This window comes from Mirounga leonina, unplaced genomic scaffold (genome assembly GCF_011800145.1).
Source record: "Mirounga leonina isolate KUSES-001 unplaced genomic scaffold, KU_Mleo_1.0 Mir_173, whole genome shotgun sequence".
NCBI lineage: Eukaryota > Metazoa > Chordata > Mammalia > Carnivora > Phocidae > Mirounga > Mirounga leonina.
The window spans coordinates 44,829,540-44,845,592 of NW_023270447.1; the positions used below are offsets into that span (position 1 = coordinate 44,829,540).

The following is a 16,053-nucleotide window of genomic DNA, read 5'->3' on the forward strand; positions in this document are numbered from 1 at the left end:
TCTCTTCCTATGCAGGCACTAATCCCACAGTGAGGCCCCGCCCTCATCTAAACCTATCTCCCAAAGTCCCCATCTTCAAATACCATCGCAGTGGGGGCTAGGGTTTCAGAATATCAATTTTGGCAGGACGGGGGTGGGGGCGGGAGGAAAGGGGGAACAACACGACTCAGCTGACAGCAGTCACGTACTGAGATAAATCAAAATCAAGTCTGTCTGGCTCCAAGGCTGAGGTCTTCTCTACTCTATTATACTGCCCAGGAGAGGCAGGTACCTCATGATCATAGGTCTTCAAACTACTACTCTCTGTAACATCCTGTATCTAAGGAAAATTATAGCAAGCTCGGTTAAAGTTTCTTCACATACAGAGATCCCACTGTGTCCTTCACTTGCTTCCCACCTTCCACGGAATAAAGTCCAATTGCCTTACCATTGTATAAAGTAATGTATTTATTCGTGGCTAGACCCTAATTTCCTAGACTCATTATTCAATATTCTCTGCCATTTACATTAACAGATATACCAAACAGAGTAATGTTCTTCAAACACACACTGCTACTCTTTCGCATGTGTTCCTCCTCTTGCCTGGAGTGGAATGTTGTACCCACCAGGTAGGTCTGTCTCCTTCAAAACCAGCTCATGTGTCTTTCTCCTCGAGAATGTATCTTCCATGAGTCCCCTGCTTCTCTCCATAGTTAATGACCTACTCTCTGTACTCCTTATAGATTAGGCATACTTCAATTGTTTCATTTATCATACCTTACTATACTTTGTTTACTTTTCTCCTTAGAAGTCTGTGAGCAAGGTATAGCAGGGACTGGATACAACACACACACACACACACACACACACACACCTCTTCCAGCCTAGTGTGGTGGCAAGAATATAGTAGGTGCTCAGTAAATTGGTTTTTTTTTTTTTCCTGTCCCCAAGATCAATCACATAACTGATGAGTAGGGGGGATAAACTAGGTATCCAAGTATTTTGACTCCTAGTCTAGTGCTCCTTCTATTCTACCAAGATGCACAGGTCTCTACCACGGTACTACGGTCAGTTCCCTTACTAGAATTTTCTATTATTATTGTCCTTCCATCCCCCCAGCGTGACTCCTTCCCCATACACACATCCTCCATGGATCCACAGAAGGGGGGGATCGTACTTGAGAGGGGCAGAGGCTGTGTGCCATGAGAACTGGCCTTAAATTTCCCCCAACTACTCAGGGCAACATGAGACAGCATATCCCGCCTTGGAAGGGAGGATTGAGCACTTTCCACGTTATTAAGGCAGCAGGGTGAGGGTCTGAGGTGGCCCTTCAAGTTCACGTCTGGGCGGCAGCTCCATTATCCCAACACATTCAGAGTGTGGGAGGGAGGGCGTGAGGGCCAGGAACACAGGGCCAGGACAGCCTGTCCTAACCCAGTGTCCCAGCCCCAACACAGGGATCCAGCTTATCACAAGCTCCTGTGATTCATTAGTTAATGTGTAAAGCATTTGGAAAGTGGAAAGCTAATTAGAAGTGCTAAGTTATTTCATCTCTGCTGTAAAAGAAGCAATGTGAAGCCTAAGGAAAAATTCTCATGCAAATATTTTGGGGAGGCGTGTGCTGCGGAATGTAACTCAATGAATAGGCTCCATTGAAAGGCTATATCTCAAAAAGAGAGGCCCCCGATAAAAGAATGTGCCTCCGTCCTCAATAAACAAACAGGAAGGTAAACAAGTGGTTGTGAGAAAAGTGGGCAGGAAGCATCACTGAGAACTCATGGGAGAGCTTTGAAAATCTCACTCTAGACAATAGGTCCTGGCCTTGAAACTCTGTCTGTCCGTGGGACCTTCAAGGTCTTAGGCTCATGAGAAAGCCTGGGAAAGCCTGTGCCCCAAAGGAACCCCCTCCTAACATGAACGGTTATTTTTTAGAGCCCAGGAACATTTGGGAAAGTGAGTTCCTCGGGCAGGGGAGTTTCACAGGCAGGGGCTTTGTGGAAAGGGGGACAGTTGGCCACACCTGCATGGCCTCTCTCCTCACAGTTCACGGAGCGGGGCCAATCCACGCATTTTCCTGTTCTCTGAACTCTGTTGACTCAAGCTCAGCAAAACCGGGCTCTTTTCTTTTGCAAAGGAAGCATCTGGTTCCAAGTCATAAAAGAGAAACCCAGAACCCATTGCTGACTGTTTGATAAGCACCTGGGAGGGCACGAGGAGGGCACTGTTTCACAAGGTTCCCTTGCAATTACAAAGGGACATGTCCTCCAACTCAGCCTTTTCAGAGGTCCAGTTTACTGGGAGAAAGTTGACCCAGCCCGTGGGAGCTGGTCTGCACAAAACTCCAGTATGTCTGCCTGAATCCCGGACTCGGACAGAGGGCTAAAATGACCTGATTGCTACACACTCACTCACACTCACACACACATGCGTGTGCACACACAGTATTTATGTTTCTTAGACACACAGGGAGCGAGTGTAGAGGAAAGGCATTGTAAGAAGACAGGCATCAAGGGATGAAGGAAGTCAAGTGCAGCAATAGGAGTTAAAAGCACACGAAACCTATCAGAGAGTGGGAAAGAGGCATATGGCAAATACTGCTATCAGTTTACCTACTATCTATGGCCCCTTCTTTCTTGGGGCAGTTTTGTTTAGGGAGGACAATGTAACCAGCCCAGGGTAATAAATCGCGATTTTAGGCAATCAAGATAATTCTGTGCTAGCTTTCCCACATTTTTTGCATCTAAAGATTCAAAATGTAATCCAATTTTAGTCAGTGAGACCTAAAGAGAAATTTGCTAACAGGAAGCAGATGAGGAGTATGGCAGGGCCTTTGTTTCCCTGATGTAAGAGGGATAATGGAGTGGGACCGGGGCATGATGTCTGGAGCTGCAGCAGCCATTCTGCAACCAGAGGCACCAAGCATGAGGATGAACAGACAGCATGCTAAGGATGGTAGAGCGGAATGTCTGCAAGAGCATGGGTTCCTGTTGGTATCATTTAGCAGATGAAACAAGGCCAACAACCACACAGATTTCACATGAGGAAAATACCCTGATTGGCTTACGCCACGCTTAATTGGGTTCTCTTCTATGAGGTAGATAGATGGTATTGTGGCCTTCATTTCATAGATGCAGGAATTGAATTTTAAAGGATAATATTGTCCAAGATCACTCTGATGAATGGCACAGCCAGGATGTGAAAATAGGTCTATCCTACTCTTTAATTCATGACTTTTTCCCTGTTCCCCCAAAAGAAATCAGGCCACGAGTACCAAATATATTTCCCTTAGTATCCTGGAACATCCCCTGATCAGAAGAAGCATCATTATCAAGATCCATCTAAGGACTGGAAGTTTTGACAGTGATCCTGCAATTGATCCTAGGGTTTTCTGGCTTCGTTGCAAGGCTATCATCAAACTCTGACCTCACTCCTCTTAGAACTCTACACAAATTCTCACCTTGTTTTCAAGCCTTCCTCCCACTTCATTTCCAGCCTCCATTTTCCCACAATCCCAATGGCAATTAGCCTTCTTCCATAAGATCTAAAATTTCAGGTGCAAGCTCCCTCTTATCTTCCCCTTGTCCCTGGCCACTGATCTCATTTGAATACTGAGAAGAGGCAAGTGAGGAAGGAGACAGGATTTACTGATCACCTATTGTGTGCCAAATCCCAAGTAGGCACTTAATTCTTTTAATAATCATCCATTTGCTTTAAGAAGCTTCCCCAAATCTTTTTGGAGCAAGGCAAAAACCAAACAAACGAAAAGGCTAAAACCAAACTACAACACGGAAGTTAAAGGTAATGGGGTTATGGAAGTATAAGAACTGAGGGAGAGGGCACCTGGGTGGCTCAGTCGGTTAAGCCTCTGCCTTCAGCTCAGGTCATGATCTCAGGGTCCTGGGATCGAGCCCCGCGTCAGGCTCCATTCTCAGTGCGGAATCTGCTTCTCCATCTCTCTCTGCCTCTCCCCCTGCTCATGCTCTCTCTCTCTCAAATAAATAAATAAAATTTTACTTAAAAAAAAAAACAACAACTGAGGGAGGTAAAAGAGACCAGTCCCTAGAACTGATGCTATCACTTTGCCCAGAAGTGAAGTCTGTAGCTGAGAACATCTCAAATGAGCTGCTAAATTAAAAACTGAAAGACGAGGGTTCTGTTTGTTGAAAAGTATATCTTAATAGTGTCTCATAACCTATCAGTGAGTCCGCTACCAAGTGTTCCAGAAGAGAATGTACAGGTTGGTGTGGGAGATGGGAGGCTGGGAGGATTCACTCTGGCCCACAGCAGGACAGAGGGAGGGGAAGCACACTGCATGAGTAACTCAGCCTGGTGAGGTGTTGTTTACTACTCAACACCTATCACTGGGGATGAAAACATAAGAGAAAAAATGACCAGGCACTGCCTTTCCCTTCAGGGTCTAATGGGGGAGGTATTTTCATTTGCTGCCAGTCCTTACCACCCTCAGACACAGAGTTTCCTCTTGGGGAGTCTCTTCTTCCTTGGGGCACAATTGAGCTAAAGAGGAGAAATGGTATGCAGAGGAATAGATGTGCCCAATTAATTAGGCTTTGGACGTACCTTTAGGGCAGATGCTCAATGGAAGGATCCATGGGGTTATAATCTTTAGGGGAGGGGTTGTCCTAATTTGCTAGATGGTTGCTTTAGATCCAGAGTTTGGCAGGTAGGTTCGGGCCATATCCACATAGCAGCACGTGAGGATGTGCTGAAAGATTCATCCAAGACTTTGCCTAATGGGGCACATTGAAGAGAGCCTGGGCTTGGCAATCAGAAGTGGCTTTGTGTCCTGGCTATGTGGTTCCAGGGAAGTCACTTCTTCTCTTTAAACCTCAGTTTTAAAATCTGTATAATGGGGATAACAATAATAATGGTTCTGCCTACTAATGGGTTGCTCTTAAGATCAAGTGAGAAAATACTTTGTAATCCAGAAAATACTATTTAAAGAGTTTAGTTATCAACCAAACAATAAAAGCTATCGTTTGTTGAATGTTTAGTTGGAGCCAAGCATTTATTTTCTTTACACCAGTACAATTTAAGACTTAAAACAACCATCAGAGATGATATAATCACCATGCTACAATTAACAAACCAGACTAGAAAAACTGAATTACCAAGAAAGAAAGAAAAGAATAAACAACAACAACAACAAAAAAAAAAAAAAAAAAGAAAGAAAGAAAGAAAAGAAAAGAAACACATATACTGCTTCTAAGTGATGGAATAAAGCTCCACCCAAGATCTGAAAAGGAAGCCCACAATCTCAGCTGCTCTCCTATCTGGTCTCTGGGCAGAGGCTAGCTGTTCTCACAGATGCAGACTAACATCATTAGTAAAGGTCTTTTTCCCAGGCAGGATGAGAGAATGAGCTCAGTCTTATTTTACAGATGCATGAACTAATAGGAAACTGCGGCAGGTCTTCAGAAGTCCCAAGCACAACATCAGTCCTATCCCACGGGACCCAATTTCTAGGCTTCTGATTTCCTTGATGTAAGAGGATGAGTCAGTCCTAGACCATCTTAAAGAGAAAATGGTCAGTAACATTTCACTAACACTAATTACGCATGCAGATGGCATTTGGGAAAAAGAAATTTGAGAGACAAACTGGTTCAAATCCTGGCTACCTCCCTTGCTTGGGGCAGATGTATTCTTCTGAAACTTCAGTTTCCTCATCTGTAAAATGGGGACAACAGCACCAACCTCAGAGGACTCTGAGTACTGCAGCAAGTGTAGGCACACATGGGTGCTTAAGACAGAGTAAATTAGACCAGTAGGACTTCCTACTGTTTCCAAAGTCAGGAGGAGATGAAATTTTACCTGTCATTGTGTGGGCCTGTAACCGAAATGCTCAAACCCAATTCTAACTAGAGGGGGAAGATACTCTTTTTTTTTTTTTCTCCTCTAAGGAAATCTCAGTTTGTTGCCTTTGCAACTCTCCAGTTGCTCCCTGAACTTCTGTGGATATCTAACCTCCTCCAGGCAGGCAGCACAGAGGGGGGGGGGGGGGGGGCGGGAAGGCTTCTGCTCATCTGAGTGCAATCTCAGGTGAGCTTGGTGCTCCAGGTGAGGACATTACACAAGGAGGGGGAGTTTCTTGGCAATGAGGGGTGAGGGAGCTACCAGCTGACATGACTGCAGCAGGAAAGGATTCTAATTTTATCTGCTTGGTCCGGAGAAGACAGAATCCAACAAACATGTCACTCCTCTTAGGATGGGCTAAATAAAGCCTTATCTACCAGCTTGTGGATAAATGGGTGAAAATTGAAGCTAGCAAGAAAAAAGGTAAATTATATGAGAATCAGAACCATATCATCAGACCAAAGTTAGATATGGACAGAAAAATGGGTTAGCCTTTCTGCCCCTTCTGCTCTTTGGAAAGTTCTCTTACCCAACTCTGTGGTCTCAAAGCCTCTTAGGCAAATCCCTATTGTAATTGGTATCATGCTGCATTATTAAAGTTGTTGTTGTCATTACTATTCTTACTATTTTTTACATCTGTGTCCTCTACTAGTCTTCGAACAACTTGGGGAGAATTGGTACTCCTCATTCTGTAGGTGTTGGGAATATTGTTAAGAAACAATGAGTAAGCGAAGAAAGGAACTTACGAAGAGTTTTGCAGAGTGACTATGCTTTGGTTTCTCAAGCCGAGCTTCAGGAACATGACACAGAATGATAACAGATTGAAATGCTCTCCATATTCGCCGCCTCCCCACGTTCCTTGTGCATCCCCACCAAAGGCAACACGCCCATAACCTCCAGATCAGCTGGTTTTCAGCACAGCATGAAGTGTGTGGTTTGTGCATATGTGTGTAAATTTCATGAGACAAACGCAGTCACACTGCTCACAAGCCAGGCAGCTAAGTGATTTATTAAGCAAAGGTTACAGCACCTGTGCCTTTCTGTCAAAAATCTGGCCCATGCCATGCCAAGCGATTCTTCCAATAACCCAAGTGGTAATTTGGTTTTAAATAGCATTTCAGATACCACAATTCTGTTGATGCAGAACAGTGATAGATTTGGGTGGCAGGGAAGAAATGCCTGCTTTTAATATTGTTTGCACTCATTTTTCATTTTAAAGAATTAGTTCTCATTGGAGTTCTGCAGGTTAAGCATTTTATTTGAACATGCTGATTAAACTAGAACCTGAATCAAAATGAGTTCTTTGCTCAGTCCTTCTGTGTGGGAATTGGTATTTCTATTTATTACCTGATGATGAAATATTAACTTTTTTCTTTCTAAATAAATGCCTCCTCTTAATGGCTCTTGTTTTCAGGGATCAGATTAAATTATGGGATGCAATTGAAATGGCCATTGGATTTCTGCTATTTGAGATGACAGCATGTCCTCTATTATATCATTCGGTGGGCGTGCAGGGGACATTAATAGTGTCCAAAGTGAAGTAAATACTCTATGCCCCAGGGAGTTCTCTATACCTTAACATCAACCATCCTGGGACAAATTTGAAAAGGAAGAGATTCGGGGTGGGGCCGAGGGGTCATGGTTTCTCAAACACATGGGTGTTCTGAAAGCTGCAGGGAGGTGACCACCCCCTATTTTAATGATGAGTTATGAAATGGAGGATGCAGAAGGATAGGAGGCAAATGATGAGAGTAGCAGAGGTAGCAGACAAGTGAGGCAGAAGAACGGGACAGATAACTGGGCAGGAATGCTCAAACACAGCCAAAGCTGGGGTGAAATATACCAAGCAATTGCAAGGCTCTTTGAAAGAAAACTAGCTCAGGGCAAGGCTAAGAAGAAGGCAATTCTGTCTCAGTGAAGGGAGGAATTCTCTGGAGAAAAAAACAGACTGGAAGGGAAGGGGGAGAAAAAATGGCTTTCAATTATCCACGTTATCTTTCCCTACCAATCATTACAGATGATGAATTGGTGCAATAAAAGCCAATATTCAATTTTTCCAATTTACATGGAAAGAAGGCCATAATATATTGTTAAAGGGAAGAAACAGCAGCTTATCAAACAGTGCATATAATATGATCTCATTTTTGCAATACACTTGTATGCATAGAAACAGTCTGGATGGATTTATATGGAAATGTTAACAGTAGGACTACAAGTGATTTTTATTATTTTTCCCATCTGTATTTTCCACAATTAACATGTATCATGACCGTAATAAGGGAAAGTCATTATTTTTAAACTTCCTTATGAATCATTTAGCTTCAAGCAATATATGCTGACTACCCACTATGGGAAGGGGATGAGAAATAGTATTTTCAGAGAGGTGAGCACACACTCAACAGTGGATTCTGTTGATAAACTGCCTACTCGTCCTGTTTTACAGAATTTTATTCTCTTAAGAGGTGAAGGGGCCATTCGAGTTTATCTAACGATTATATCTTAAAAGTTGTGGTGAAATACACATAGCATAAAATGTCCCACCTTAACCATTTTTAAGTGGCCAGTTTAGCGGTCTTTGATACAGCCACACTGTTTTGTGACCACCACCACCACCCATCTCCAGAGCTCCTTCCATCTCACAAAACTGAAGCTCCATACCCATGAAACAATGACTCTCCATTCTGCCATCCACCCTCCCTCCCCGGCAACCACCATTCTCCTTTCTCTCTCTCTATGAATCTGATGGCTCCAGGGACCTCACATGAGTGGACTTATACAGTATTTGTCCTTTTGTGACTGGTCTATTTCACTTAGCATTATATCTTCATGGTTCATCCATGTAGCACACTGCGGAATTTCCTTCATTTTTAAGGCCAAATAATAGGTACTATATACCACAGTAACAGGGTAGATACACAATAAAATGTATATGCCACATTTTGTTTATGCCATTTGGCTGTTGATGGAGACCTGGATGGCTTCCACCTTTTGGTTGTTGTGAATAATGCTGCTAAGAACATGGATGTACCAATTACCTCTTCAAGACCTTGCTTTCAATTCTCTTGGGTGTATACTAAGGATTAAATTTTAATGCAGTCTCAGATTTGAAAGCAGAGAGTAGGCCAGTGATACTCCTGAGAGCTGAGCATCAGTCAGGATTTGAATACTTGCAGGGAAAGGTGCTCACCAGCTCATGAGGCCGTGCAGTGCAGTGGTTAGAGAATGCGGGCCTTGGAGTCAGGCAAACTGGGTACAGATTCTTGCTCCACATCTCAACTGCTTATGGCCATGGGAAAATGAACAATCTCTTTAGGTCTCAGTTTCTACATCTATAAAGTGCAGATAATTATATCTATCCTATTGGGTGGCTGAAAAAATTAGTTGGGTAACATACTTTTAGGTACTCAGTACATAGAAAATGCTCAATGAATAGAAGCTATATATCATTAAAGAATACTTTGTATCAAGAAAGGTCTTACGATAAACTGAGAGCTGCCTATTTAAAATGTCTATGCAGGGGCGCCTGGGTGGCTCAGTCGTTAAGTGTCTGCCTTCAGCTCAGGTCATGATCCTGGGGTCCTGGGATCGAGCTCCGCATTGGGCTCCCTGCTCTGCAGGAAGCCTGCTTCTCCCTCTTCTACTCCCCCTGCTTGTGTTCCCTCTCTCGCTGTGTCTCTGTCAAATAAATAAATAAATAAATAAAATCTTAAAAAAGAAAATGTCTATGCAGTAGTTCAAGTTCTATCTGCTAGAAAAAAAAAAAGACCATATCTAATCTGTCTCCCATAGGTTGATGTTTAGGCATTTGAAGACATTTCCATTGGAAAGTGGCATTTTGGAGATAAGGACACCAATTTACTTTGCATTTGTTTATGGATTTATGTGCAGGTTACCTCTTCCGCATTTGTAAAGCTTAAGCATCTGCTTGAGTGACTCTTCAATTTCTACTCTTCTAAAGGTAGAAAGCAAAATGTTGTCCTCCCAATTAATACAAATTTCATGCTTTATTAACAAAAGTATCAATATAGAACACATAAATGCAAGCTTGCTTAGAAAATTACTAATCTGCAGGCCATGTTCAAATTAAGTCTTAGACAATTCCTGTAAAGGAAAAAAAACCCCTCTTCTGAATTAATGTCTTCTCAAAAAGGAGATTATTTTTAAAGTATATGACCATTTTTACCTATATCTGTGTATCTAACACTTTAAATGGTTCCAGAAGGTAGTTCCATTTTTCAAAAAAGAGTTAATATATACACCTTAAATTAAAATATTTTGAGCACATAACTTTTACCTCAGGACATATACACATACATATTTTTTTGAAAAAAAAAAATGACAACTCCATTAGCACAGTTTCTCCTAAGACAACTGGGGATGGCTTTCTTCAAGACAAATGTGGCAGGTGTAACTGTGATAAGAAACATTTAAGCTGTTGTCCCTATGATGCCAAATATTTCACAGAAACAAAAAAAATTCAGTTCCAGATGCCAAAATTGGGTCTAAATGACATCATTCATCCAGATGCGTGGAAAATCTGGATTTTCAAGAATTGAATTTTTGTGGTCAACATCACGAAGACTCAGTTTCTGGGTTAAATAAAGCATTTGTGAAACAAAGCCATTTTGGAATATAACACGTTTTGATTACGGAGAAACAAATTGAATGGAACATGGGGTACCATTTCAGTGCTGTGAATCACAGATTACATAAAAAAATACGATGTAAAAGACAAACAGGACATTCCCAAACTACATTTTTGAGGTTCTTCACGAAGTAACCCGAGCACACTGGGGCTTTGAGAAAAGCAATCATTCAACATAGACCACTGTCCCCGGTTCTCCTTTCCCACTGAACTTGAACACATGCACCAGAAGTACAAAACGAAATGTCCATGCCTTTGAGGTGATTATCCAACTCCAAATTCACCAGTTAAGCATTGGGAGGTATGGGAACATAAGCAATACACTGGAGTGATTTCATGGGAGGTCCTAAATAGATGTTAATCCCAGAAGCCATGGACACGCCAGTTTGAGGAGAAACAGCAGAAGTGGGAAACTCAAGAGTTAACCTTCTTGCTCCCCCTCTCCTCCCAGCTGCCTCCTCTGAGGCTGTACTCTCCATGACCCCGTGTCCCCCGCAAGGAAGGCTTCAGAGGCAGTGCAGTCTCACCTGCACCGGGGACACAGCAATAAACTAAAATCCTCTACAGAGAGCACGCGCAAATGGACCCAGGAGGGCAAATCTCTCCCGTTGATAAGCATCTGGTCCTGTTCTTATAAACAAAGATGAGTAGTTACAAATTCGGCATCTGGAGGATACACACCCGGGCATATGCACCAAATAGCTCGGAGAATTTTTTTCAACCCACACGCTGAGAACCTCACAAAGAAAATACTCTCCCCTATGTCGATTATGACGGTATATGGTTACATTCTAATTAGGAAATCAGTGAGTCATTCCTTTCAAAACTTGAATCTAATTCTATTTCACAAACTTCTTAAGTATGTCTGCACCCACTACCTTTGAACTCCAAGAGTCTCTCACTGTGTCTAACAGCAGGCCATTTCAAAACTTTTAAAAGAGGAAGGGGACATAGAAGGTTATTGCTTATGGGTACAGAGCCTCAGTTTTGCAAAATAAAAAATGTTTTCTGGAAAAAAAAATAAAAGAGATTTCTTCTCTTTGACCTATACTAGCACAAAACACAACTATCAACCGAAAAACAAGCTCTAGATGTCCTAGTATCCTCTTTTCTCAATCACCTACCTCAACACATGACATTATATTCACACATAGCCCCTCCCGCCCCACCTCACCTTGCTCCCTAGTGACCAGCATAGCCAGTAACAAACACCACCTATTTCTGCACCAACACCAGCAACTTAATAGGACTGATGAACCCTTTCTTTTCTTTTCTTTCAGGTTCCTGGCGACCCTATAACGAAAACAGAAGAGTGGCTGGCTCCCCATCCCCAGATGCACTCTGATTTCACAGGTGGCCAGAGCTGACTTTTCCAGGCAGGGGCGGACTTCTGTCCGCTTGCAAGTGGAGAGACACGAATTCCTAGATGAGGAAACACACTATCTAGCTCTGGGAAGCCTTTCTTACCATAGCGAAAGGAGTTCTGGCACAGAAGCCTTCCTCCTCTACCCCCTCAACACGAGACACAAAAATCGCAGACAGCATTTTCCACGATTTCTGAGGACACAGGGAGATGTGGCTGAAGGGCCGGGAAGGTTGGGGTTGGGAGGAAAGGGGACCGAACAGGGGCTGGGAAATGCAGCCTGTTGTGCCAAAAGACAAGTTACAATGCACCTGATGAATAAAACAAGCTGCACCACATACAGAAAAGATGAGAGCGGCCCACCTGTGTCTGTTGAGGGATATTTACAAAGCTTGGATCCCGTGGTCCAACACTGACGAATCGGTTTGCGGGGGAGGTGCTGGGTGTCGAGTAGGCTGTGAAGGGAAGGGACACATGCGTTCAGGAAGCAGCACGAGATTGCACACACAAACAACACCAAAACACACAGTCTCCGAGCCTACACAGCTGATTAACAAGGAAATGTGCAAACACTGGAGCTAGCAAAGGGATCTGGCTAGCGAGGGCATTTTAGACAGTCATAAAAGGGAAGGGGTGTTGGGTTCTAAAGACTGTTGGAATAAAACGATGTCAAACTGGTGCTCAGATGAGTTCTTTTCTCCTTCCATCATACAAATTAGAACATGCAGGACTTTTGCAAAGTATACTTTCGGAGTTAAACATGAGCTCTGGGGCCAGAAAGAGATATCCTAGTCCTTAGAGCACAGGGAGAAAGAGATTAGGTAGGAAGGAGAGGAGAGCAGTTCCATTTACAACCTTGCTTTTCACACTATGGCACTCCCAAAAATCATGAGATAGTCCTGTGCCTCTGTAGCTAAATATCGAAGAGAAGTCTTTAGAAAAGGAATTAACGGCTTCTCCAGAAAGGAGGTGGAAAACCACTGAGAACCAGCTGTCTTTATAGGCTTCGGGAGAGTTTCTAGAATCTCTGTGAAGCACAAGATGTGCTTAAAATATTAACATCTGTAGTCTTCCCATCCTAGAACCTTTCTGTTAAGGCACAAACTATCAAGAACCCGTGTAAACCAAGATATCACACTAAAACCACACTTCAGTTTACTATCCTTTCACAGTTCATGAAAGTTTTGTTGTTGGTTTTTATATTTTTGGTTTTTATATTTATATTTAAGAGCTTCACTCTAGGAAAAAAACTCAGTGGCTTTGCTGTTTTATCGGCTTATAAACCCAAATGTGCATTTGGTCTTTTGGTGTCCTGCAATTCACTTCTTTACCACAAACTCCCAATATTTATTCACATTCTTTCTTTTTACCAGAACTTTTAGATAGACTCTTGCTTACTTTCAAATTTCTTAACAATACTTGTAAAAGGCCCCAATTTTTTGAGTTAACCCTAGACACACGCCATCTAAAAGATGAAAAGGATTTGCAACTTTTAAAAACACAGATAACTGAGGGAATAATACCAAATTCCTTTGCCAGATTTCTTTTTTCCTTTTTGGCATCATCTGCTTTTCTTTGATTTTCTGTTTTACAGAAAACTGCTCAGACTTCTTGTTTCCTTTGTTGAGCACATCTAGAGATAAAATTTCTCCCAATCTGGCCCAAGTCCTGTTGGTCATCTTTGGTAAGAGCTAAGTCACCCACACAGATCTGTGATGGTCACATGGTATGGCTGTGTTAAACCAGCATGGAACAGAGGATGAACATGAGGATCCTCTGATGTCTATTAATAAGAAGGTTTTGTTGTAGTGTTTGTTTTAGAAGGATCTGGGAATAGTTTTATATAAAACCATGTATATATACATGTTTATATAAAAAATGTATGATGTGATGTACTGTCTAGCTACGTGAATCTACTGATTTCCTCCTCAGCCCATTCTTTTTTTTTTTTTTTTAAGATTTTTTTTATTTATTTATTTGAGAGAGAGAATGAGAGAGAGAGAGAGAGAGAGCATGAGAGGGAGGAGGGTCAGAGGGAGAAGCAGACTCCCTGCTGAGCAGGGAGCCCGATGCGGGACTCGATCCCGGGACTCCAGGATCATGACCTGAGCCGAAGGCAGTCGCTTAACCAACTGAGCCACCCAGGCGCCCTCCTCCTCAGCCCATTCTATGTTAGACTAAATTGAACAGATTTGAGAAATACCCCTGCATAAAGCCATTCTGTACGTGTCTCTCACTTACTGGTATGGGAGAAATGTAAGTTTTTAGAAGTTCAGTAAAATACCCTTTATTAATTGCTCTATTCAGCCTATTGCTTTGCTTTCATATGGTTTAAGGAGTCTCCATAGAAAGTTACATATTGAAAATGATGGACTCTAATTACCCGGTAGTGAATTTACCTGCTCCTAGGGTACAAAGAGGATGTGGAAGAGATAAGGAGGAAGCTAGTAGATGAAATAACCTGTCAAACCTCTCAGTGGTTGGCAGGGGGGCAAAGTGTTCTTTCACACGTGAATAGGTAGGTAGGTCGAGAAGGAACAAAAAAAAGGCATGAAGAGTATGCTAAGGTACTAAGACTAAGTGACTGATGACAGATGCTGAAATGTGAGTCCTAGTGGAACTGTGTGCTTGGGCTGCACTGGTCATCACAGACATATAGCAGGATTTCCTATGATGTTTTTACCATCCTGGTGACATCAGAAACAAGCATGCTAAGTGAGCCGAGGAATCATAGCATTTTTCTGTTTTTCTTTCTCTGTGAAGACAGTTCTCCATTGACCACAGCAAGTTTACTAAACCTGAAAAGGTCTGTATTACATTCTGTTCTCTATTGTTTGCCAGACCTAAATTTTGCCATTTGAAAGGTGTAGCATACAAATACTTTAGTCACTCAAAACTGCTATGTGGCTAACAACTGGATATTTTGCCTTCCTCAGGCACGAGACAAACTTCACCTTCTTGATTTCAAAATATCCCAGGAGGCCTTTCATGCTTTCATAGGCTCCTAAAACTGCTTCAAAGTTTAGTCTGGTTTTTAAAACGAGAGCAACAGTGAGAGAGTATGTTAGCATTTAAAAAAAAAGGAGAGAGAGAAAGAAAAAACAAAAAAAGGATATTAAAACTACAAAAACCTGGGAATCTCTGAGTACCCAAGTCATTAAATGGAAGAAATGGTGCCCGGGGAAATTAAGTCTATAGAAATGTAACTTCTGGGAAAATTCAAGGACACAGGGAAAACAAGGGAAGGAAGAAAGAAAGTCTGACTCATCTTCCATATGGTAGTTAAAATAGGCAGAGTGTTCACCTATAACAGGATGTAGTTCCAGAAATGATGTGACAGTAAAATTTGATTTTCCCAAAGAAAAAGTGGAATAAGGGAGTTACACTGTTGAACAAAAACCTCAATTGCAACTTTTTATTAAAACAACCACATATGCCATAGCGAATCAATTATATATGCACAGTTAAGAGCTTTCAACATGAATATAAAATCAAGTAAAGGGGGCAATGTGGTAATTAATTATATACAACTGTATTTACTATGCTATTATATCACATTCATATCTTTCTTAATTATAATTCTGGCATTATTTACAGTAGCAATAATCAAATGCCACAGGAAAAGCTTCAGGAAATCATGAAATCCAGAAAATAATTTTCTGGGAAGATTATTATAGGCATTTTTTTTGAGGATTCTGGAGGGGAGATTAAGGGGCATTTGATGATTTTCTGATAAAGTCAACAGGGAAATCAATTTGCTTATGTAATCTCATTGTAAAAGTCCTCATGGCAAACATGACTATTAGAAATCAAATTATTGATTATTCGGCTGCTTCTGAAGATTTTTCTTTCTTTCTTGTTTTTTTTTTTAGCAGCCATCTTACCTACATGAGCAATATCACGTCGACTATTTTCCTAATGTTATAGATGAACATTCCTATTAAAAGCTTCCACCATTTTATTTGTACTAATCTGATCATATTTTTCCTCTTCTTACTTGTATTTCTTCCCATTATCCTACAGTCTTAGTTTGGCCTTAGCTACAGTGGTAAGTATGAAAATCCCAGATCAGAATTTGATCCTGTATCCAGAAAATCCCATTCTTCTGTGTTACTTACTTACCATATGCATTGCTAATTATAAAATCCTTCACTTAGGCCGTGTAAGTCCTGCCCCAGTATGATCAGTTGGGAGG

At 41.8% G+C, this 16,053-nt stretch overlaps 1 protein-coding gene across 7 annotated transcripts in view; it reads right to left on the minus strand.

The window, feature by feature from the left end:
- NFIA (nuclear factor I A) overlaps positions 1-16,053 on the minus strand; it is a 369,111-nt gene that overhangs the window by 25,495 nt on the left and 327,563 nt on the right. For 4 of the 7 annotated variants that reach the window (XM_035018415.1, XM_035018414.1, XM_035018413.1 and 1 more), the window contains one exon: positions 12,222-12,313. The exons of the other annotated variants lie outside the window; for them this stretch is intronic. In XM_035018415.1, coding sequence (XP_034874306.1) covers positions 12,222-12,313 — 92 coding nt within the window. The remainder of the gene's footprint in view (positions 1-12,221; positions 12,314-16,053) is intronic. 7 annotated transcript variants of the gene reach the window in all.